General features: G+C 34.7%; 1 protein-coding gene and 1 long non-coding RNA gene across 4 annotated transcripts in view; one reads left to right on the top strand and one right to left on the bottom strand.

The window, feature by feature from the left end:
• KCNT2 (potassium sodium-activated channel subfamily T member 2) overlaps nt 1–24,870 on the bottom strand; it is a 340,818-nt gene that overhangs the window by 47,985 nt on the left and 267,963 nt on the right. For all 3 annotated transcript variants that reach the window (XM_029933172.1, XM_029933173.1, XM_029933174.1), the window contains 2 exons: nt 19,093–19,204; nt 3,819–3,920 (listed from right to left, as the gene is read on the bottom strand). In XM_029933172.1, the coding sequence (XP_029789032.1) occupies nt 3,819–3,920; nt 19,093–19,204 (214 nt within the window). The remainder of the gene's footprint in view (nt 1–3,818; nt 3,921–19,092; nt 19,205–24,870) is intronic.
• LOC115286796 lies at nt 18,242–19,573 on the top strand. The gene is made up of 3 exons (XR_003906270.1): nt 18,242–18,327; nt 19,102–19,164; nt 19,464–19,573. It is a non-coding gene; the product is annotated as an uncharacterized LOC115286796 (long non-coding RNA).

Below are 24,870 nucleotides of genomic sequence, written 5' to 3'. Positions count from 1 at the left end.
GTATAGAGGTGGAATTTAAGGAAAGGTATTAAGCAGGCTGTGTTGTAGCTTACGGGCAAGTAATAAATTGTATCATTTATCTTGAATGTATCATAGATAAGCTGCTATATAACGATCGCCACTTCAGATAGCTGTGAAATTAGGTGATTAACTAGTTGTTACTTAACCTTCTAATTTCTGTATAAGTCTAATTATATGAAATAGAAGTTGGGGTTCTGATTTTTTACTTTGCTTTTCCATTTGGAGTGTCATTGTAACTACTGTATTGTAAATGATGGAAAATAATTGCATATGTTAAAAAAATAGTGTTATATTCTAAAAAAATAAAAAAAAACAATTTTACATTCAAAAAAATAAAATAAAATAAAATAAAATAATTATTAACCATAAAAAATAATAAATACCTTTACTAGACTACCTTGTTGAGTTCTATTTTACCAACAGCAAGCATCAGAAAACTAAACCCTGGGGTGCCTGGGTGGCTCAGTTGGTTGGGCTTCCGACCTCGGCTCAGGTCAGATCTCACGTTCGTGGGTTCGAGCCCCGGGTCAGGCTCTGTGCTGACAGCTACTCAGAGCCTGGGGCCTGCATCTGGTTCTGTGTCTCCTTCTCTTTCCGCCCCTCCCCATCTCATGCTCTGTCTCTCTCTGTATCAAAAATAAATAAAACATTAAAAAAAAGTTTTTAGAAAACTAAACCCTTCCGTCTAAATGAAAACATAAGGAAACACATCCATTCCCTTTACTCAGGCCAAAAAAATGGCAGTTTGGTTTTAAGGTGCGTTAGTCTTCTTGTAGTTATCCAGAGCAGTGGTGACACACTTCAACTTCATTTGTAACTCCGTGTGTGTGTGAAAGAAGAGAAATTTTTAAAAATAGTCTCAAGTACTTAAAACTATTTTCCAAAGTGAAAATTTGAAAGCACTCATGGAAGAGTAAACTGAAGTTTTGCCAAATAACTGTTATAAATTATTTCTGAATCAGATGTAGTAATACAGCTAAATTGTTTTCTATATTTGTCACTGAAGTATCCCTTATCCAGAGATCATTTGTCCTTGTCACTTCATTGTGTCAGAGACAAGAGGTAGGAATAAGATAAAAATTCAGGGACAGCCCCGCCTGATATTACAAAATCCATGCATTCAAGCTCATGTAATTCAATCACAGAAGAATTATTTTAAATCTCATTTAATATCTATTTAATTTTATTTTAGATAATACTTTGTTTCTATCCTATCCCCAATTCCTCCTCAGATAATACTTATTTTTTTAAGTAGGCTTCACACCAAGCACAGAGCCCAACAAGAGGCTTGAATTCATGACTCTGAGATCAAGACCTAAGATGAGACCAAGAGCTAGACACTTAACAGACTGAACCACCCCAGACACTCCATTAATAAAAAGGACTACTGAGAAGATATTAATAAAGAAAAACAACTTTCTGGGAAGTTAAAAAAAAGTACCATACGAAACTCAAACACTATACAATTATGAAATCCTTTACCACAGGGACAGGGTTGGGAGTAATCAAATGAGATGTGCATGGACTGAAAATGAGGGTTCACACCAAACCATGGGATAATTTATCTTTCTTGTGTCTTAATTTAAATTAAATTAAATTAATAATTTATCTGAGCCCTTGTGTCTCGTCTATATATTGTGATTGAAAACACTGCTTATGTCAGAGTTTTCTTTGAGGAAAGAAATGATATTATGTCTAGAATAAAATTATATTAATAGTAAATCACTGTTCTATTCTAGTCATTAATAATAGTTCTTAAATATATAATATAAATGTTTATCCTCAAGAAGATGGGTTCAAATCATTAACCAAAAAAATATAGATGGCATTCAGTATATCTTAAGAATACATGCATGCTTAATATATAATTTTAAGCATTATATATATAATTTCTAATATCTTTTTTAATCCATAAATGACTACTCTTGACCTATCTGAATAATGAAACATAGCATATCTCGTTTGATATCAGGCAAAGCTAAATATACAGTACTGCTTTAGTTCTAGTTCACCCTTTCAGCAGTAGCTTCAGAGAACACTAACTTCCTACATTTGTATTTGTAACAAAAAAATACGTAAAAAAAGAGAAAGAAATAACCACAGCTTTCTACTTCTATAGAACTGTTTCCTTCTAGCTAGCCCATGTATTAGCCTTTCTAGTGAGATTTTATTGAAACATAAGGTACCAGGGCTACGAAATCTGAAAACCATTGGTGCTCAATGACATCCAGCATTTGACTACTAGTGACACAGAATCTTCAGCTTCAGGAAGGCTCTTCAATCCCATCTCTGAGAGATCAGAAGTCTATGTGTGGGAATGGTGTGTGGGGGTTGGAGCCCCCTTCTGGGAGCGCCCAGATAACGTATCTGAAAACTTTAAGGTGAACAGGAGTGTTAATTCTTCTTTGCTGTATTTGTTCCTGGCCTCATCTGGCATAAGCAGATGGTTTGTGTCATTGCTAGAGGCATATTCAGGGCATAATTAGCCCAAAGGCCAGTAGAAAAGCTTTAACCATCTTCAGATTAGTTTATTCAGTCAAGCATTGCAGAAGAGGGTACATAAAACACATAATCAAAAAGAAAACAACACAACAAAATGTTTGAATGCTTAATTTGAGATTAAAGCTAACAAATAATTTAAAGCTCCAAGAATATTTTTCTCTTAATAAAAATATTTATAAATTGTCTGATTTCTTGAGTCAGAGAATATGAAATATTATGGCTGTTCAGTTTCTGGTAGCATTAAAAAAAGATTAAAATATATTGGTGCAAAATAACGTCTCTATACATTTCTTAGCTGTGATCAAATGACAATGTTAACTTTGGCATTCAGGAACAAACTAAATGTGTTTTAGATGCTGCAAAATCTTTTTTTATTTTTTTCTGAAGTATGTAATAATTAATGGATATCTAAAATGTCTTTGGTTTATCAGTTACTGACATGAATTTGATGTCTTATTTTTAAAAATGTACCTTATGAAGAAGGCTGTCTTTTTTTACTATAATCATCTTTTTCTTAGCTTCATTTTTAGTGTGGTAATATGCTTAGAGTGATAGGCAAAATGTATTAAAATGTCACAGTAAACACTAAGACATTGACGCTAAAGAATGACTAAAAATTATGTCATACGTTATTCTGAAAAATGGTGTTTTTAAAAAAATGTTTCTTTTTTTTAAGTTAATTTATTTTTTTATTTACATCCGAGGTAGTTAGGATATAGTGCAACAATGATTTCAGGAGTAGATTCCTTAATGCCCTTTACCCGTTTAGCCCATCCCCCCTCCCAAAACCTCTCCAGTAACCCTCTGTTTGTTCTCCATATTTAAGAGTCTCTTATGTTTTTGTTCCCCTCCCGTTTTTATATTATTTTTGCTTCCCTTCCCTTATGTTCATCTGTTTTGTATTTTAGAGCCTTCATATGAGTAAACTCATATAATATTTGCCTTTCTCTGACTGACTAATTCCACTTAGCATAATACCCTCTAGTTCCTTCCATGCTGTTGCGAATGGCAAGATTTCATTCTTTCTCATTGCCAGGTAATATCCATTGAATATATACAGATACCACATCTTCTTTACCCATTCATCCATCGATGGACATTTGGGCACTTTATTTTGCAAAATGTTTCATGGGCACATTTGTCATGAACTACACAAAATAAAACACTGAATTACTTCCAAAGCAAATCTTAAGGCTAACCGCTCCATGAGTAACACTAGAGATAGTATTCATTTAATAAGATCTAAATCAAATTAGGATAAACATTGTAGAGAGAAAAAAAGAAACACCACATACCTGATACAGAAGTGTGTCCAGCATACTGATGCTGAACACCCTCCCAGCAGCAAAAGGCAGTCGAAACATAAAGGCCAAATTAGAACCTTTCTCTCGTTCTTTCTGTTCAGAAATTTGGAATAGAAAAATCTGTGAGGATTCTATATTTTATACTTTTCTGCTTAAGTTTTCCTGATAAATGTGAAAAAGATACTGTCATTCAACAGTTGGTAGTTATGAATGTACATTACTTCACACACTCTATTGTGTATATCACTGCATTTTTAATATGTCCCTTTAATTTTCATAACCAAGTTTTCTTCACCAATTAAAGTACCTAATAATTAAGGAAGGTTCATCCTCTGATGTATAAACATGTACTTACTCTTTCTTTTAAGTTTGTATTTAAATTCCCGTTAGCATACAATCTAATATTGGCTTCAGGTGTAGAATTTAGTGATTCGACACTTACTTAGACACTGGTGTTCATCACAAGTGCCCTCCTCAGTCCCCATTGCCTATTTCACCCTTCCCCCACCCACCTCCCCTCTGGTAACCATCAGTTTGTTCTCTGCGGTTAAAAATATTTACTCTTCATAAATATTTCTGCAAAAGACTTGAGGGAATATAAGAAAAAGAACAAATGCAATAAAGGATTTAATAAAACGTAAAAATAATCTAAAACCACATAAAGTGTCATAACTCCTGGAAATTTTCCATCTGGATATTCTCCTGTGTGCGACACAAAAATAGGCAGGTAGGAGCTACCACATCCAGTGGTTTCCAACTTCCTGTCATCTGAGTTTTCATTTCTCTAAATACCTTTAACTTGTGCCAGCCACACCACACTGCAGCTAAGTTCTTTAAATGCCAGAAAAAAAGAAGAAGAAAAGAAAAGAAAAGAAACTCTGTGTGTGTGTGTGTGTGTGTGTGTGTGTGTGTATTACAGTGTATGGGAGTTTCTTTTGAAAAATTCTGTTGCTATTAACTTCCCTTAATAAATGAAGACAGGAGAGCAAATACTTGTGTGAGATTGTACGGATTTTCTTAACTTAATCTTTTACTTAGCAAAGACTAATCTCAAAAATGCTGGTTTCATTTCTTGCCAACTTCCTTTGGAAAAGATAGATACAGCTAAGCAAATAAAAAAAATCAGCCTTTGCTTTTTAAGGCAAAGAAAGTAAGCTCCCATTTCTAAAGTATCAAATATGGAGGCTCCTCAAGAGAAGAAAAGCCTTCTACACCCCGATATTTAAATTGTGCCAAATAGCACTGCTCAAGGAATAAAGGGGGCCGCTGCTGTTGCTTCTTGTGGAGGCCTGAGGCTGCACTGACCCCGGAACTTCTCCTGCACAAACAGATGAGGTCTGTCCAAGAGGCCCTTCCAAGTAGCGACAAAAGTCAATACACCGCATCCATCCCATCCATCTGAGTGAGAAGACTGTCTAGACTATAAGAAGGAATATCCTCACTTGATTTGTAGGGAGAGGGCAAAAGGAAAAATAAGCAAGTGGTGCCTCAATTTTTGTCTGTGTTCATTACATCATAGTGTTTTCTCTAACTTGACTCTAGGTGTCAAGAGGTCTTAGTGTGAACAGCACATGTAGGTCGTTTGGAGATGACCTCTCATTCCTTCCCAGCATTGATAGTGACGAGTCAGAGTGGCTGTCTGGTGCAATATGAAAATTCCTTCCCCAGATTCATATTCCACCTCACAGTGGATAATATTCTCATCTTAGAGCATTCACTCTTCTTAATGTCAGCTCTACAATTCCTCCTCATTCTCTAAATGGTTATTATGCTTTACACCCACAGAAAACACTTTCATATCCAGGGATGCTGCCCTTCTGTGTGTGTGAGTAAAGCTGCATTTGTGATTTACTGTCTTTTTTAGTATTAACTTCCCTTACAGTGGAGAAAAAACACTGACGATCCTATAATGCAAGCTTGGAGGCCCACAAATTTTAATGTTACATAAAAAAAGTAAGAGCTCAAGTAACTCATTCCCTCTTGATGAGAATACATTCCACAATTTCTTTCTTCTAGACAGTGAGCAAGTTGGATCAATTTCTTAACCTTCCCTTTATAAATGCTATTTTTATATATGGGTAAAGAAAGAATAATACATGACTAATACTTAGTCTTACCATCCATCCTGGTGTGATCCTTGTGACAATATCATTTATCTACTCTCAAACACAACACATAAACTAGCAGTTACACACTGGCAGTGCACAGTCCAAACTGGAACTACAGGGAGTGTCATTTGGCCTGCATGAATTTGCTGAGGCTTAATAAGTTCCCACACTTAACCTAAGAGTCTAAATCTCTGATTTATTTTACATTTGGAAAATCTGGTATCATAGGTCTTGTCAACAACTGGCCATAACTGAAAGCATCTGCTTCTTTTTGGATTCATTCTTTCTTATATATGATTCACTTTTATCTATATCACCTGCTTTGCAATGTTCAGGCTCTTGATTTCCACTTCAGAAGATAAAATACTTAGCTGGAAATGAGTCAAGGGATCTGTTAGCTCATATCTTGTTTAAACAGTAAATTATATCAGAAATAACACAGTAAACTAAAAACACATTTACAATATGTGTTAAATTAAGAAAAAAAATAGAAGAAAGCTTTGACTATTCCCATGGTTTGGAAAAAAAAAAAGCAATGTCATCGAGAAACACTTATCCATTAACTGTTATGTATCAGGCACTGAACTGGGTTGTCAGGAAGCAAAGATAATTAACAGAAGACTCCAATTTTGCAGGTATTCATAGTTTTACTTAAAAGACAGACTTAAAATCGAACATTTACAAAGCCATGTGGTGTGAGACTATGGAAGTCTAAGTCTTGGTGTCGTAGATGAAATGACATCAGAGTAGAGCCTTAAAAAAAAGTTTGCCAAACAAATAGGAAGCAATTGTGCATTCCATCTGCATGATCTTATTTCTTCTGTGTTTTTATACAGTAAGAGATTTTGAATATTTACACTGTCATTAGCTTTGGTTTTGAGAAAAGCAACACCTATTCTCTCTTGCGCCTTTATAAAACTATAAAATAAACTACATGTATTTACTTTTCAAACATAAAGGTAAGTCAGTACCATTTAATGTTGTTCAAAAGTTGCAACTCATGAAACACAACTATCATTTTAAAAGTTGGTAAAATAGGCTAAATCAAGATAATTCCCATGACAAGGGAGGGCCTGAAAAACAGAACAGCTCGTGACATACATGCACCTCACCTTGAAAAGAGATCAAGAACTAGAACCAAATAAAATATCTGCAGAAGTAGTTGACAGTCCCCTCTGGGGGAAAATTTTGGAACAGAAAAGGTTAGAAAATAACACTGACACCATAATTGAAGGAGAAACTCCACTCTGGCTAGATTATCAGCACAGACATGTTTTGAAGGATACTTAAAAAAAAGTGTTTGCTTTATTTTCATCAAGCATGAAAAGCATCACTCAAGAGATTTTTAAGTAAGGAAGCCTATGAATTCAAAGGTAAATTCAAATATTTAAATATTTGAGTCCTTGGAAGATAAACGAAGGATGCATAAACTTCCTGTGGAAGTTTTATGACCATGGAAGGAAGGCTATCAATAAAAATTATGTCACAATATGTTCAAACGAATGACTCACTGCTGACTCTAGACTATTTTTTTGGTTTTCAGACTAGTTCCCAAAGATTGTTCCATGTGTTCTGCTTAAGTAGATTGTAATCACATGAACACATAATGAATATTTGATAAATTGTCCCCCATGTTGTAACATTCAAAAATGGGACCCCAGACACCAAAATCATTTTCAAAGTGAAGATTATAATCACACATGAATATACCATTGTAAGATGCATTAAAAATAAACTGTCATAAGTTTAGTTGCATAATTTGATGACAGTATTCAAAGCCTATGAATAAAATTTAAGAAAGTTACATAAACAAATTAAGAAAATATAGTGATTATAGATAGAACAAAAAAGGGAAAGAATAATTAAAGTTACCAGAAACTAAATAGCTTTGCCAAAAAACCCAAAGAATATTGAAATGTCTGTATTCAATTAATTTGATAGAGTTTGATTATGATAGTAAATATATTACAAATAGCAACAGGTCTATCGGGACTATATTTTTAGATTGTTATTACGTTACTTGAAGGGATTTGAAGGAGGATGTTGAACTACAAAATAAAATAAGAGTTTTATATCTTGTGGAGTAATTTATGCACAACAAAAGGTAAGCTAATTATTTGGAATATTTTCTGAGTCTGTGTTTAGTCAAATCAAGCTACATATAATAATAGGATTAAGGATAGACACTTTCAAGAAACTTCTTTACAGTTTATGCCATACAGAAAAATATTTAAGATTAACTAACATACAAATAAGTTTCCACTTTGTCAGTATAATAAATCTGTCATTGTATTTACTACAAAATTTTGAAATGACACTGTTTTACTACTTGAACTGTGACTTGAGCTTCTGTACAACTTAGTACTGCAAACATGAAGCCTTTTTAAAAAGCCTAAGTTACGATTCATCCAATTTTTTGGAAGTCTTTGAGGAAGACTGGCCTTAGTTCTTCTTTAAATATTTAGTGGAATTCCCCTAAGACATATATATGATCCTGAGCTTTTCTTTGCTGGAAGTTTTTTTTAATTACCAATCCAATCTCTACACTAGTTACAAGTCTTTGCAAGCCTTTGTATTTTTTCATGATTTAGTGTAGGTAGGTCATAGGTTTCTTGGAATATATCCCCTTCTTCCAGGTCTAGTTTCTTGGTGTATAATTGTTCCCAGCAGTTCTTACAATCTTTTTACATTTCTGTAGCATCATTTGTAATCTCTTATTTAATTTTTGATTTGATTTGATTTGAGTTTTCTCTTTTTTTTCCTTGTCTAGCTAAGGATTTTCCATCTTAAACATTTAAAGAATTAATGCCAATCTGTCTCAAACTCTCCCAAAAAAATTTAAAATGAGGAAATATTTCCCATTCATTTATGAAGCCAGCACAAAGATGCCACGAGAAAAGAAAACTACAGGCCAATATCCCTGATGAATGCAGATGCAAAAGTCTTCAACATAATACTAGCAAACTTAATCTAACATTATATTAAAAATAGCATTGACCATGATCAACTGGGATTTCTTCCTGGGATGCAAGTATACTTACATATGCAAATAAATTAATGTAATACACCACATTCACAGAATAATAAAAATCAGATGATCATATCAATAAATGCAGAAAAAGACTTTGATAAAATTCAACACTGGTGATTAAAAAAAAACTCTTAACAAACTATATATAGAAGGAATGTACTTCAATTTAATAAAAGCAATTTATGACAAACCCACAGTTAACATCATACTTAAGAGTGAAAAACTGAATCTTTTTTCTTTAAGATCAAGAACAAGGCAAGGATACCCACTTTTGCACTTGTATTCAAAGTAGTGCTGAAAGTACTAGCCAGAGCATTTAGGTATGAAAAAGAAAGAAGAGGTATCCAAATCAAAAAAGAAGAAGTAAAATTATCTCTGTTTGCACATGATACCTTATATATAGAAAAGACTAAAGAGTAAATCCTAAAAACTCCATAAAAAAAACTATTAGAACTAATAAAAAGAATTCAGTAGAATTGCAGCACACTAAATCAGCATACAGGAATCAGTTGCATTTTTGTTTTCACTAACAACAAACTACCTGGAAAATTAATTAGAAAACCAATCCTGCTTATAAAAGCACTAAAAAGAAAAAGAATACTTAAGAGTAAACTTAACTAAGGAGGTCAAATACTTATATACTGAAAACTACAAAACAAAGAAGCAAGAAATTAACAAATGAAAACATATTCTGTGTTCACAAGTTAAAAGACCTAATATGTTAAAATACCCATACTACCCAAAATGAGATACAGATTCAATGAAATCTTGTTAAATCCTCATGCCATTTTTTACAGAAATAAAAAAAATAATTCTAAAACTCCTATGGAACCACAATACTCTGAAATAACCAAAGCAATCTTGAGAAAGAAAAGCAAAACAGGAATATCATGCTTCCTGATTTCAAAATATATTACAAAGCTACATTTATCAAAACAGTTATGCTACTGGCATAAAGACAGACATACAGACAAGTGGAACAGAACAGAAAGTCCAGATATATACAAAATAAAGAAAGGATAGTATTTTCAACAAATAGTTCTGGGAAAACATCCAAAAGAATGAAAATGGACCCTAATTTTATAGTATACACAAAAATTACCTCAAAATGATTACAGACTTAAATGTAAAACATGAAATTTTTTATAGTTTTAAAGTTTTATGCTTTCAGAAGGAAACATAAGTGGAAGCTTCATGACATTGGTTTTAGCAATTATTTTATGGATATGACTCCAAATGCACAGTCAACAAAAATAAAAATACACAATTGAAACAATACCAAACTGAAAAAACTCTGTGCAGCAAAGGAAACCATCAAAGAATAAAAAGGTAGACTTCAGAATTAGAGAAAATATTTGCAAGCCATTATCTGATAACAGGTTAATCTCCAAAATATATAAGGAACTCTTACAACTCAATTGTAAAAAAACAAAACAACAAATAACCCAATTAAAAATGAATTAAGAACTTGAATGGACGTTTCTCTGAAGAAGATCTACAAATTCAACAGATATATGGAAAAAATGCATATCACTAATTATCAGGGAAATTCTAATTAAAAGGACAGTGATATATCATGTCACACCTAACAGGATGGCTATTATAAAAAAAAAAAAAAGAAGCTAGTGAGGATGTAGAGAACTTGCAACCCTTTTAAACTGTTGATCAGATTGTAAAAATGTTCACTGTAAAACACACACACACAGACACGCAGACACACACAAAACGAAAAAACAGCATGGAAGTTCTTCAAAAAATGAAAAATAGAACTACCATATGATCCAGTAATGACACTTCTGGGTCTTTATACAAAAGAATTAAAATAAGGACTATGAAGAGATATGAATACTCTTATGTTCATTGTAGCACTATCCACAATGCCAAGATGTAGAAACAACCTAAAGGTCCATGAACAGTTGATTGGATAAAGAAAATACAGTAAAATCATGCAGTAGAGTAATTCCGTCCTAAGAAAGAAGGAAATTCTGCAATATGCAGCAACATGGACAGACCTAAAGAATACTAGACTAAGTGAAATAAGCTAGTCATCGAAAAACAGGTAATACAGGATTCTTACGCATAAGAAGCATCTAAATTAGTCAAATTCATAGAATCAGTGTGGGAAGTGTGGTTACCAGAGGCTGGAGGAACGGGGCAACGGGGAGTTACTGGTCTACGGGCATAAAGGTTCAATCAAGCAAAATGAACAAGCCCGAGAGATCTGCTGCGCAGCATCGTGCCTATAGTCAGCAATAACATACTGCACACTTAAAGATTTACTAAGGAGGAAAATCTCATATTAAGTGCTCTTTTCAAATTAAATTAAATAAAAAATTGCTCCGAAGCACCTGTAGCTTTCTAGCTTTTTGGATACCAATCTTACTCCCTTTGTGTATATATTTGTTTGGTATGGATAACTGCAGATGGCTTCCTGAGGTCAATGCCCGTCAAGGGTCTTATGTAGTTTGGGCCTTGAAATGCAGGGCTGTTTAAGTGTATTGTTTTCTCTGGCTCTGTATTCAACAATGAGCAATGCCTTGTAACCAAATAAAGTAAAACAACTAAATAATGATGGAAACACTTATTAATATAGAAGGAGAAGTAATAAGAAAAAAAATAACAATCATTTAAAATGCTTGACTACTGTGACATTCATTTTAATACTTCAAATATAAAATGTACTCAACAGTTGTCTTCGTCACCTTAGATGGCATTTTTTGTGATTCCCTGGAATTTTTTTAACTCACCAAGAAATGAAATAGAGTCTGCAAGCCCTCTCTCTTATATGTAAATCTATATCTACATTTATATCTACATTTATCCAAGTTTATTAAAAGACAAATAATTGCTAGCCTCATTGAAAACAATAAGTAATCACTATATTATTGAATTTCATAAATTATTTAACTGTATAAAACTACAAAATGTTAGAAATTGAACTTTTCTAACTTTTCAGTTATACAAATCCTTTATTGCATTTGATATTTCACTTCAGATAGTTTTAAAAGTTTGATACATGTTTTCATATTTACAATATACACATACATGGCTGCCTTGTGGCATCATTTCAGGGGAAGCCACTTAGATCACAGTTTCTATGTACTTTCTAGACTGTGTCCTGTGCAACTTTATTGGTCAAAGGTCAAGGTTTTTGTCTTAGTCCGTTGGGCTCCAATTACAGAATATCACAGACTGGGTGGCTTATCACCAACAGAAATTTATTTCTCATGGTGCTGGAGGCTAAGAAGTCCAAGATGAAGGTGCTGGCAGATTCAATGTCTGGAGAAAGCTCACTTTCTGGTTCATAGACAGCCATCTTCTCCCTGTGACCTCACATGGTGGAGGAGTTCTCTGGAGTATCTTTTATAAAAGGCTCCACCCTCATGACTTACTCACCTCCCAGAAGCCTTATTTCGTAACATCATCACATCGGGGTTAGGTTTCAACATATGAATTTGCGGGGAGGGGACACAAACATTCAGTCTATGGCAACTTCGGATATATTGTATGAAATCATAAATCATAGTACTATGAACATTCCAAATAGATAAATTTGCACATGAAAATAATTATCCACAGGAGCACCTCGGTGACTCCTGTGGTTAAGTGTCTGACACTTCATTTTGGCCCAGGTCATGATCTCATGACTTGTGAGACTGAGGCTTGCATCAATCCCAGCACTGACAGCACAGAGCCTGCTTGGGATTCTCTCTCTCCTGTCTCTCTGCTCCTCACCCCACTTGTGCTATCTCTCTCTCAAATATAAACATTAAAAAGATATTAGTATTACCCACATAAAAAACATTTTAATAGTCCTCTAGAGTGGATCAGGTAATGATTTTCTACATTTAAAAGAAATAGAAACTAGTATGGGGAAAGGTAAGTATTTTCTTCAAAACAGGATAAAAAAAAACCTTTTCTAATGAATTAAATCCAGTGTAGGCAGTTAAAACCAAACTTCCATTCAACCATCTAGGACTTCGATTATGAATAAAAAGTAATCAGAACAAAAAAGAAGGTCACGTGTTTTTGTTTGTTCCTATACATCTATGCCTCCCATCACATTATAAATTCCATGTATTTATTCTATTGGAAACCTCTATTATTTAGCAAGGTATTTGCCTCATGATAGATACTTAGTAAATATTTATTGGCTTGAATTTAAATTGAGAATATGTAAAATTTGCCTTCTTGCTTTTACACAGTGGACATATTACAAAAATAATGCTGACAGTCTCCACTTATTTCTCCCAGAAGCTATCTTCAATTTTTATCATTTTTCTCTATCACTGACTACAAAGTGATGATTTACAGACATGACTCTTTGCAGTCTGAAACCAATTCTGTAACACCAACTGGGTGTCCTACAATTCAATTCGATTCTGACACTACCCAGAGTTGACTCAGACCCACGGGTTAAGGGGCTCAGTCCCACAAGACTATTCCCAGGCACAAGTCCCATGTGTCTCCAAGGAAACTGTACTTTGTCCAAACTGCTATAAATTTGGGTCTTTCCCCTTTAGTTTTGATAATTTGCTGGAATGCTCATAGAACTCATGAAAATGCTATAGTTAATAATTATCATTTTATTATAAAGAATAAAAATGAATGGTGGATTAAAAGAAAGTACAGAGAGTCCGTCGGGAAGGATCCCGAGCACAGGAGTTTCTGTTCCGCTGAAGATAGAACACACTGCTTTCTTGGCACGTCAATATGCTGACCTACCAGGAAGCTTTCAAATCCTCGCTTTTCAGAATTTTTATCAATTTCATTATGTAGACATGATTACTTAAGTCATTGGCCATGTGATTAACTCAATGTCCAGCCCTTCTTCTGTCCCTGGAAGTTTGGAGGTGAGGAAGACATTGAAATTCTATATTATATATTCTAATCATGAGGTTGCTTTTTCTGGTTCTCATCCTGAAGCTATCTCCTCCATGATTTGCCTCCTTAGCATAAAATCAGGTATGATTGAAAGATATGAACAACAAAAGATACCTCTATCACTCATAAATTCCAAGATTTTTTGAAGCTCTGTGTCAGGAACCAGGAACAAAGACCAAATATATATTATTATTATTATACCACACCATTCAACTCACATTTTCATTACTTTGCCTCTTACATCAGTGTGCAATTACCATATGATTGCTCAAGTGTAATTATGATCATTATTGGGGAATGGTGATAGTTCAAAAGCAATTTTAAAGGAAGCAATTTTAAAGCAAATTGTGCCATAAGCATGAATAAAAGGCTTTTTTTTTATGCAATGCAGCAAGACAAGAGAGATGAAATAAGACTTCAGAGGAAATGAGATCAAAATTTCTCTTTTTAATATTGTTGTCCTTCTCTTCTCTGTTTGCTTATTACCTGTCACATTTTCCATCTCTGCTTAACTCCAATACAGTGTTTCTGATGCCTGTTATACTTATTTTGTTAGGGGAAGTGTCAATGACCCAACATGACCAATGTCCAAACATGGGCAGTAATAGTGGGAAAACACTGGCAGTAATGGGAATATCCGAGACAAAAAGAATAACGTAAAGCAAAACAATTCAGGAACAAAAGTGGACAACAACAAAAGAAAGATCAGATGAAGGAAAAATGCCAACTAAAGCACTAATATTCAGAATATGTCCTGACAGATTGCATACATTTGAAAAAAAATCAGTGTGATATATTGCACATAACAGAAATGTTGATTGTCCCATCAACATCCATTGCCCAGTTCTTCTTAGGCACATGACTAAATTACATTTCCCAGTCTCCCTTGAAGTTGGGTGCGGCCACATGAATGAGTTCTAGCCAATGGCATATAGGTGGAAGTTTATTTGCCATTCCCAGTCCTGGCCCATAATGATTCTACCTGTTTAATACTGGTGTGTATATACTGTTATTTGCTACCTAGGACAGTAACTCAGGCAAGAATTAGTTTCAAGTAAAGACTGAAAATAAACAGGTAGCTTAGAGATTACGAACCTCCAATATTTAAAAATTATGTGCTTCTAAATGCTCAACAGCATAGGAGAAAACTGAAACAAGGCACTGAACAACAAAGTCCAGCCCAACACTATGATCTCAATAACCTCAAGGTAGCTTCCAAGGAGATAGGGAGATGCATGGATTGAGACAAAGAGATAAAAATCTTAAAGATTATATTTTAAGAAAGAATTTTGAGGATAAAAATTTATGGAAGTAAATATATCAGAAGTTTATCAAATTTTTGAGAGAAATTAGCAGATTAGTCTGAAATATTGCTAGACTTTAAATGTCTTGGGCAAAAATGCTTTCATAAACTTAAAATATCTTTAGATTTTTTCAAATTTGCATAAGCAAAAAGCAGGATACAAAACTCACACAGGATGCAGGAGTATGTACTCCCAAAGTGACGTGGATAAAAATAGCTTAGGAAAAAGCTTAAGGTGAAACAAAGGTCACATAAAACAGTAAAAGGAATACCTCCACACAAATCTAAAAAAAGTAATCAAGGAATAATCAAGGACTTTCCTTTTTATAAGAACAGACAGAGGTCCTCAACAATGATCTATTATTCACATCATTGTCCCAGACCAGTAATCCTTCCCTGGTCTCAATTCTCTCCTTTCCCTAATGGAAGTTATTATTCTGGATATTCTTCCGTGGGTGGCCTCTTCCAGAGAATTCTTACAGGTTACTACTTCCATTACCAGCAACAACCAAGGTTCTATTAGAATGCAAGATCTCTCAGGAAACTACCCAAATGCAATCATCACACAAGTAAAGCAGCCGGGGTCAAAGCAATCTAATCTTCCACAAGCATCCTGACAAATTCCAGCACTTCTTGAGTTTAAATGGAAACCACTTAGTGTCAGAAAAGTGTGGCAAGCAGCCCAGCTGTTGTTTGTTTCTAATTCAAAACCTTGATTATGTTTCTAAAGGTGAAGGTTTCATCTGTGTAAGTGCATCTAATTATAGATAGAATAAAATGATCTTCATAACTATGTTTGAAAGAATACAAATTTACCTATTCCTCAGCCAATATAACTCTAGAATGTGTTACTCAAATACTAGAAATAAAGGTCAGTTTCCTAATTCTAAAAACATCTTCTTGCATCCAGAAGACAAATATAGAAAGATAATACTTTAAAGGATAATTTAGCTGTATTTATATCAGATAAAAAGCACTGATTGGAAATGATCATTGATGGTACACGTGTTAGTTTCCTAGAGCTGCCATTGCAAAGTACCACCGACCACGTGGCCTACACAACAGAAATGTATTCTCAGAGCTCTGGAGGCTGGATGTCTGATATCAACGCGTCAGCACCATCGGTTGCTTCTGAGGACTGTAAGTGAAGGCTGGGTTCCAAGCTGTTCTTGGCTTGTGAATGGCTGTCTTCTCCCTGTTTCTCTTCACATTGTCTTCCCCTTTTTGTGCATCTGTTTCTGTATCCAAATTTATTATTTTTTTAGGATGCCAACTGTATTAGATTAGAACCCATCTCAATGGCCTTCTTTATCCAATTACCCCTATAAAAACTCTATCTTCAAAAAGACCACATTCAGAAATAATAGAAGTTAGGACTCCAACACATGATTTTTGAGGTGGAGGAACATAGTTTAAGTCCAAACAGCACAAAAGTCTAAAAAGTTTCTATGTGACAAAATCCCTATTTCAATGGATAAAGTGTTAATAACTGAATTGAAAAAAAATCTTCTATGACTTTATAACCTCCAAACCAATTGGTTTTAATTCCAATTTCCCTGGCCCCTCTTCATCTAAATAATTAGGGAATGTACCAAATTCTTTTCTTCTTTTTGGGAAATACTTGGAATGTGTATGGGTAAATACAAACCTCAAAAATAAATGAATTCCCTTGATGCCAAAAGACACAGAAAACTCATTCCTTTCTGCTCTTTTTGCTAAAGCATTTCCTTTAGAAAACTTGCAATTGTAAATTCTCTCTGTATACTTGAGAGGAAGGCAAAACTTTTGAAAATCTGAATAATCTCTAGCCAGATTTTGTATCTCAGTGAAGTCTTTCTTGGGAGCTTTAGAACGATCTTTCTGAAATGTGAACACAGAGCATCCTGTCTCTGTCTGTTTGGGAGGTTAGCCTAGGTGCCTGGCTCAAAGCTGTAACTTTTCCTTGTTGCAGAAATACAGGAAGTTTTATTTTTCCTTTCTATCAAGACATTAGCATGTATGCAAATGACTCTATTTGCCTGGCTATATAAAAGAATGAGATGCCTCTCCGTTTCTGCAATCTCTTTATTGGATTGCTTGAGATATCTTTCACAGTCTGGTTTAATGCTTATTCAAGTAAATCTTTCCTACAGTTGTGAAGAGGATTTCTAGGCTGGCAGAAGATTTTAAACTAATTCCCCAACAAAAATAAAAATTTCATTTTCTTCTTCTTTTTCCCTGATGCAATAGACACACAATAATATAGACAAACACAGTCAACACTACGGAAAACATCTTCCACAATTATGACCTTGAAACATCTATTCGGCATAAAATTGAATACACAGAATGGAATATTTGTTAGTGAAATCCGCAACATTTTACAGTTATGTTTTTAGTACCATTTATTTGGTTACTGATTATAAGCCAACACTGGCCTAAATGTATTGGACAGATCATGTGGTGTAATCGTGCAGCCATCCTACTACTTGGCTATTACCATTATTTCCAGAGAGGAATCCCAAAGCCATCAATGTGTAAATAATTTATTTAGCCAGTTTCCATTCCTAGAAAGGAGTAGAGAAATGGAGCAATTTGACTCCAGAGCTTGTGTTCTTCCTCACTAGATGACCCTCCCTCACGCTGTCATGAAGGAGACCATCAGACACCCTGCTGCCACCGACTCCCGCTGGATTCCTTCCTGATAACTGGGTTTGCCTGTGGCTGCTCGGCTGATTTAGCTCTGCCTGCCACCACCCTTTCCATGTTGTTAAAGCATGTTGTTAATGGAAGTTTTCTGTCCTGAATGTTGCTGTCTTTATGCCTCTCTTACTGCACTGACTTGACAGCAACGTATTCTTGGAAAACTTATTTTACCTGGCTTAAGCTCAGTTTCTTCTTCTGAAGGCAGTGCCTAACAGCAACTTAACTATGATGACAAAGGAACAGTGGGAAGGCCCTACTAACAGAATGTACATGACCAGTTCTGAAGGTGGATACCAACAAACCAGAGGGCAGAAATGTCCTTACTCAGCAATATATCTTCTAGAAAATTCGACTATGTAATCAAAACAAAATGAAGTGGAAAAAGGAACTAACCAAATAACAACAACAACAAATGTAAGGCATCATTTTCTGTGTCTCTTATATTGCTACAAACAATGAAGATGGAACAGATTTAACACATTTTCACAGGTATAAGATTGAGTCTTATTGTTTTCTCTCGTATGAAATTCTCCCAGTATACTAACATCAAGTCAATGCTGCATGCAAAAACCATTCAGACATTAAGAATGGAAACCACACCTTTCTGTCCACATAACATGACTTTGTAATCCTACTTCGTCTGTTCACATTACCCTGATCCCTATGGAATCCTAATCAAACTCCCACCTCAAAAGAGCCTCATTAAATAAGATTTCCAATACCCAATAAACTTTGACCCAGTTCCCAAGTACCGCCATAGCTCTCCTGAGGTGACAGTCTCCCTTCTCTAAGTTCGTAATAAACTCAGCTTTGTCATAGATTGTGTTGGTGACATCTGGGAAGCTAACTTTCAAGAAAGCCTTTCCGAAGGCCTTATGGATTATTTTAAGCTGCAAAGCCTTCTATAAAACGTAGATTTCTTGACATAGCACTCATGATATTATCAATATAACCGATATTAAAAGCAAGTATATGCATTCTTGTTGCATTTAACTCTTTCTTAAATCATGCTTTCAATCTATAATAAATGATAAGAGAACAAGATATCTTCACTATGTTCACTTGTGATACAAATGGCTCAAATCTGTCAACTCACAATAAAAAATGATAAATTAAGATTTTAGCTCCAAAACAAGAATTCATAATAGCATTTTTATTTTTACTATCCCATGGCATTTCTTTCTATATATAGGAATTTCAGTTACTCTTTCAAGAAAAATAGTTAAATGAAACCTCCTTAATATGAAGTCTTACCTTTTCCAGTTTTGAAAGAGCAAGAGAGTAACAGTCTTTGGCTCTGAATTGCATGAATCTCATGTTGGCCGGGTGAGTAAGCTCTGTGATAATACTGAGACTGGAAAACAACCTACATTTAAAAACACACACACACAAAAAGGCATTGGCATCATACTAACAATCCAATACGGTATTTTTTATAACAACATATTTATGAGTGAGAGATTCCTAGCTGTAGGCATAAAACTACACCCAATTGCAAGAGCAAGCATTGCCATATAAACTGTCTGTACAGTGCAAAAAATATGAAATGCTATTTCCCCAAAAATACTTTAACCAACATTTTAGCACTATAAGAAAAATAAACTTAGTTATTTGGCTTTTATTAGACATTTTCTCTACAATTATGAATTGGCATAGAAGAGAAGCTCATGAAGCTGATTTAAGAAGTTACAGGTGACTTTGTGGATAATATCAAAATAGAAATTTATAAGATGAATATGACAATAAACAAAAATTCCATGTGATGAGTTTATTATCCATAAGGTGAGTTCTTTGATCTTCTAATATTCCCTATTCTCACAGTATACAATTTTAAATGTAAAATCTTGCTACAATGAACTCCTGAGAAAAGAAAATAACACAAATAAGATTTCACTGTAATAAATTGAAACCAAGTCTCAATTGATAGTGAATTCTAGAACAATTCTGAGAATTTTCACATGTCCCATAGCTTTGCATTAGCTTCCTTCCTATTCACATCCTTCCCCCAAAACACACATGCATACACTCACACGCACACACACAAAGATAATAGTTGTCAGATCATAGCTTCATTATGGTTATTTCTATTCACTGAGGGCAATGTTTAATATCTAATTTAATAAATAATAATGAAGTGCTTATTATTGGAGAGCTCTGGTCTCCAAGACCTAAAAAGAGGTATACAGAGAAATTCTTGCCTTTAAATTAGACTCTACTACCCAGTAGAGGACACTATAAAAATGTATAAGTTATAAGGCTCTATATGTTTTCCTAAAAGTGATAAATATGGCTGACTGAACCTCACATTAAGACATCAGTGAAGGGGTATCTTATGAGAAGCATCCAGGACAGTGTTGAGATGTAAAACCAGAGTAGTTATTTGTGAAAAAAAAATATAGCTGCAAACCAATGAAAATGTATTTCACCTTTTGGGAAATTTTTATATTCTCGGAGAAATATAGCTTGTATCTTTCATACATATTATTATTCAAACTTTGGATACTTCTGTGATTACTTGGATGATATAATCATTTTCTAACACATTATATCAAGTAGAAATTATTATTCAAACTTTGGATACTTCTGTGATTACCTGGATGATATAATCGTTTTCTAACACATTATATCAAGTAGAAATATGTAGCTATATAGTTGAGATCTGACTAATGGTGAATGGTAATATGATTGAGTGACCCGATCATTGTATTTAAGTGACTTGTAGAGTTGAAATTAGAACCAAAAATTTTATATGATGTGCCGTTTGTTTTATATAAGTGAATCTATACCATTATGTTATTTTAAGCTGAGAAAGTGAATGTATTGTCTAAGTCTGCCACCTAGTGAAAATCTAGAAATAAATAATACTTAAATAATGTAATGTTTTATTGCATTGTCTTTTATATCTATAAAGTATTACTTACATTCAATTATAAGTTTGGCTTTGTAATAGCTTTAAGTATCTATCTTTAAAATATGAATCTGTAAATCTATTTCTGGGCTTTAATATGACCTAAACACATTTTGAATTTAAAACACTTTAGAAATAAAATGACATAATAAATCTATTTTCCCCTAGGTCCTAGCATCATAATAAAGCAATATTCTAATTGAAAAATAATATGGTCTGTGGCGCCTGGGTGGTTCAGTTGCTTAAGCATCCGACTTTGGCTCAGTTCATGATCTTGCAGTTTGTGAGTTCAAGCTGTGCTGACAGCTCAGAGCCTGGAGCCTGCATTGGATTCTGTGTCTCCCTCTTTCACTGTCTCTCCACTGCTCAGGATCTCTCTCTCTCTCTCTCAAAAATAAAAATAAACATTAAAAACAAGAAAAATAATATGGTTTTTTTCTCTTTAAAACTTTTCTACAATTTATGTTCTGATTGAGTAATGTAAATATCATTGTGGAGATGTGCAAAATCTTATGGAATAGTTCTCTGCTTGAATTAACTTATTCAAAAAATACTTTTGACAGACATACCCAGTTATGCTAACTAATATAAAGATGAAAAACACACCATATACTCTACTTCAGAGATCACTGGCAGAATTCTGAGACTAGCTGCAATTATATATTCAAGAAAAACAATCATAAGGACATGCAAATCTGGAAAATGTTCACAATATTTTAAATTAAAAAAACTGAGCTAGTGTGCTATACTATAAACTTCCATTTGTTGTGGTGGCTAGGAATGATGTTTCTGAATAACAAGCATATATATTAACATATAGGTATACAGATACACTTTGATATGTAAAACACCAGCTTTAGACTATAATTGACTCTCAACACTGAAATAAATATGAATATATTTTAATCTTTTACAAATAATTTTTAAACACTTTAAGTCTGAGATATCAGACATCTCCTGTATTTACATTTTTTATCTATGGAAGCCAATAAAAATAATAAGAATATTTCAGCACTATATAAATGATTCATTCTTGTATTTATATATATTCATTATCACTATTTTCAATTATGTCATTTCACACATACATAGGTATGACATTTCCGCAATAAGTATGATTACTGTGCCAAAAATCATTTTGAATATCTTGTGCCAAGCTAAAGACAATATTCTCTTTTTTATTTTTATTTTTTAACTTGCCATTTATGCTCTTAGTATCCTGGGGATGCAAGTCTTCTAACTGGAAGGCTCTCCCCCACTCCAACTTTCCCCTCCAAGCACTCTTCACATCCTGGCTAAAACAGTATTTTTAAACTCTATCCTTCAGTGATCTCCTTCCTGTTATTCTTCTAATGAAGATCAAGGTGTTACCATGCTCTACAAAGCCATGAATATTCTGGTTCTGATTCTGACTTCAGCCTCACGTTATCAGTTTTCCACTCGCTCTGCTCCAAGTCCTCTAATATGCCAGCCGCAGCCCCTCAGAGCCTTTGGGTATGCTGCCCCCTTGTGGAATGTTCTCCTCCGCTCCTTAACGGCTCAGTCTATCCAGTAAGCAACTGAGTAAATCCTTCAGGGAGGTAGGTGTTCCTTGATTCACGGGACTAGATCATACATTCTTGTTGTCTGCACCCGTATAACATTCTACTCTTTTCAGCAGTTGCTACACTTCTAATTCCCTAGTCGAATCTCTTGTTTACTATGTTCCCTGCTTAGACTATCACTACTTAATCATACTGATCACTAGGTCTGCCTTAGGCACTGCTGCAGCGACAGCATTCTGTATAGTCCCCAAACTTACTGGATGCTCAGTGATATCATGAATGAATCACAACTGCAGGTGTTTGTAGACGTCCTCCTGACCTACCATGGGGTTAATGCAGGAATTTCTCTGATTTCTGCAATACACAGATCTGTGACTTGGTTGAATGTTCTCGTTGCCAGAGCACTGACTATCTTACCAGTTTGTTCAGCTACATGTTAGGAAAAAAAGCAAAAGTAAAAATGCCTTCATATTAAAACAAAATCAGCCTGAGGGATTTCTGAACTAAATCATTCCTGGACTTTTACAATGCAAATAAAACTAAAATTAATTAAATAAGGAGGCCATTAGACGGAGATGGCTCTGATACCTCATCAAGTTACTGAAGGAAATCAACACCTCAACCTATACAAGTCTCAAGGCTAAGAAATCAAAACCAAAGGACAGCCAATCACAAACAGGCAACAAGGCTTTCCCAAATAATGCAACCACTTAAGCTGTAGGCAATCAAACAATTTCCTTGCTTTATTTCCGTCTCTTCTGTCCCTCACTCCAGTTCGCGGAGTGTTTCTGCTGAATGGCACTGACAAATCTGAACTGATTTTTGCTCAAATAAATTTAAAAAATGTTTAATATGCCTTACTTCATCCTTCAAAATTAGCAAGTATTTACTTTTGTACCCATTCTGTTTTAAACTAATGTTTATCGATCCTGTGTGCTCTCTAGAAAGACCTTTGCTTCACAACTCCTTGAGTAAGTTTTCTAATCTGCCTTTCTCCTGATACACAGACTTAGGTTGCTGGTTTGAATCGGGCATTTTTTTTTCTATTTAGGAAAAGATAAACAAGTAAATTGCTATCAATTTTGGGTTTTTCCTCCTCAGTTAAATGAGAATAGTGATAGATTCCATTGATATGTCAAACATTCCCAAAGTAGAACATTTTGGATTTTCTAAAAAAAAAAAAAAATTTACTGCTTTTATTTATTTTAATGTTTGTTTTGTTTTGTTTTGAAAGACAGAGAGAGCATGAACAGGGGAGGGTCAGAGAGAGAGAGGGAGATACAGAATCTGAAGCAGGCTCCAGGCTCTGAGCTAGCTGTCAGCACAGAGCCTGATGCGGGGCTCAAACCCACAAACCATGAAATCATGACCTGAGTCGAAATCAGACGCTTAACCAACTGAGCCATCCAGGCGCCCCCCAAAGTAGAACATTTTGATAGTCTGACATAAACATTTTGACATGCTTCTTTAATTTAGTTTAGATATGAACACTTGTTCATAAAAATGTGAAAATAGGCAATATTTTCAACACACCAAGTGCTTGTGAGGTAAAGCTTCAGCAAGAGGAACTTAAATTTTAAAGTGAGGACCTGCTTTTCTTTCAATTTGGAAATCAGACACTCAGCAGATCTTTCTAGGAAAATGACTCATGAGTGTTTTCTCTCAGATGTATAAACTAAGGTCCTTAGGCACAGGAGAGGAAAAGGTCTGACCATATCTGACTTGAAAAGACCTTATCTCTTTAGTCTGTGGTACTTTGAAATGGTCTCTAGGGTTGATGGACCAAGTGTTCAGGATTCAAAGAATCTCTTCTGAGTTAAGTACTAGAGATACTCTCTTACCTAGAGGACCTGGAACCAATGGAATAGATTGCCCCTGAAGGAGTTTGCTGCTTGCTAAAAGGGCTACTACTCTGAACCCACAAAGGAGAACTCATCATGAATGAAGGGGAAAATCTGGGCAAGTGATGAATACAGGGTCTGCTTTGTTTGTTCTGGTGACAAGCTTGGCGGAGGCTGGAGGTTCCTCTTGTCCTAGCCATCACATAAGGAATGTGCATCAAATATTTGAGGTGAAAACCGTAGTCCTGCTCTAGACTCTGGATGTGGAAAATAAAACGCTTTCTGGGTAGGTTCTCTGGAGGAAACACGCAAGGGCCAAACGAGCAAATACATAATTGCCGTACTGGATAGAGACACATTGTGTAATCCAGTTTTCAATTACATAACTATGTTTAAGTTATAAACGCAATTCCAGACGAAAAGGAATTCTTCTGATACCCCCATCTCTTCTCTGACGATTCTTCCTAGCCTCATCCCCCAAATATACTGCTAGTGAATTAATGAGTTTCTCCTATTTTGCCTTGGTCTTTTGGGACTGAGTAACTCTGAAAGGTCCTTGGACAATCTGGAGAAAAAAGAGAGAGGACTGTCAAATGAAGGTGTATACCCTAATAAGCTGGGCAGGTCGGGATTTGTAAGGCTGAACCAAACAGACGCCATGACAGGCTTTGTTTCCCCTCTAAGTTAAAAGGTCTAAGGTCAGTCTCTCCAGAACCATTTGGCCATTTGGCAGTCATAC

The sequence above is a fragment of the Suricata suricatta genome, chromosome 3, assembly GCF_006229205.1.
Source record: "Suricata suricatta isolate VVHF042 chromosome 3, meerkat_22Aug2017_6uvM2_HiC, whole genome shotgun sequence".
NCBI classification, from domain to species: Eukaryota; Metazoa; Chordata; class Mammalia; order Carnivora; family Herpestidae; genus Suricata; species Suricata suricatta.
This window is presented reverse-complemented; position numbering and strand designations above follow the sequence as displayed.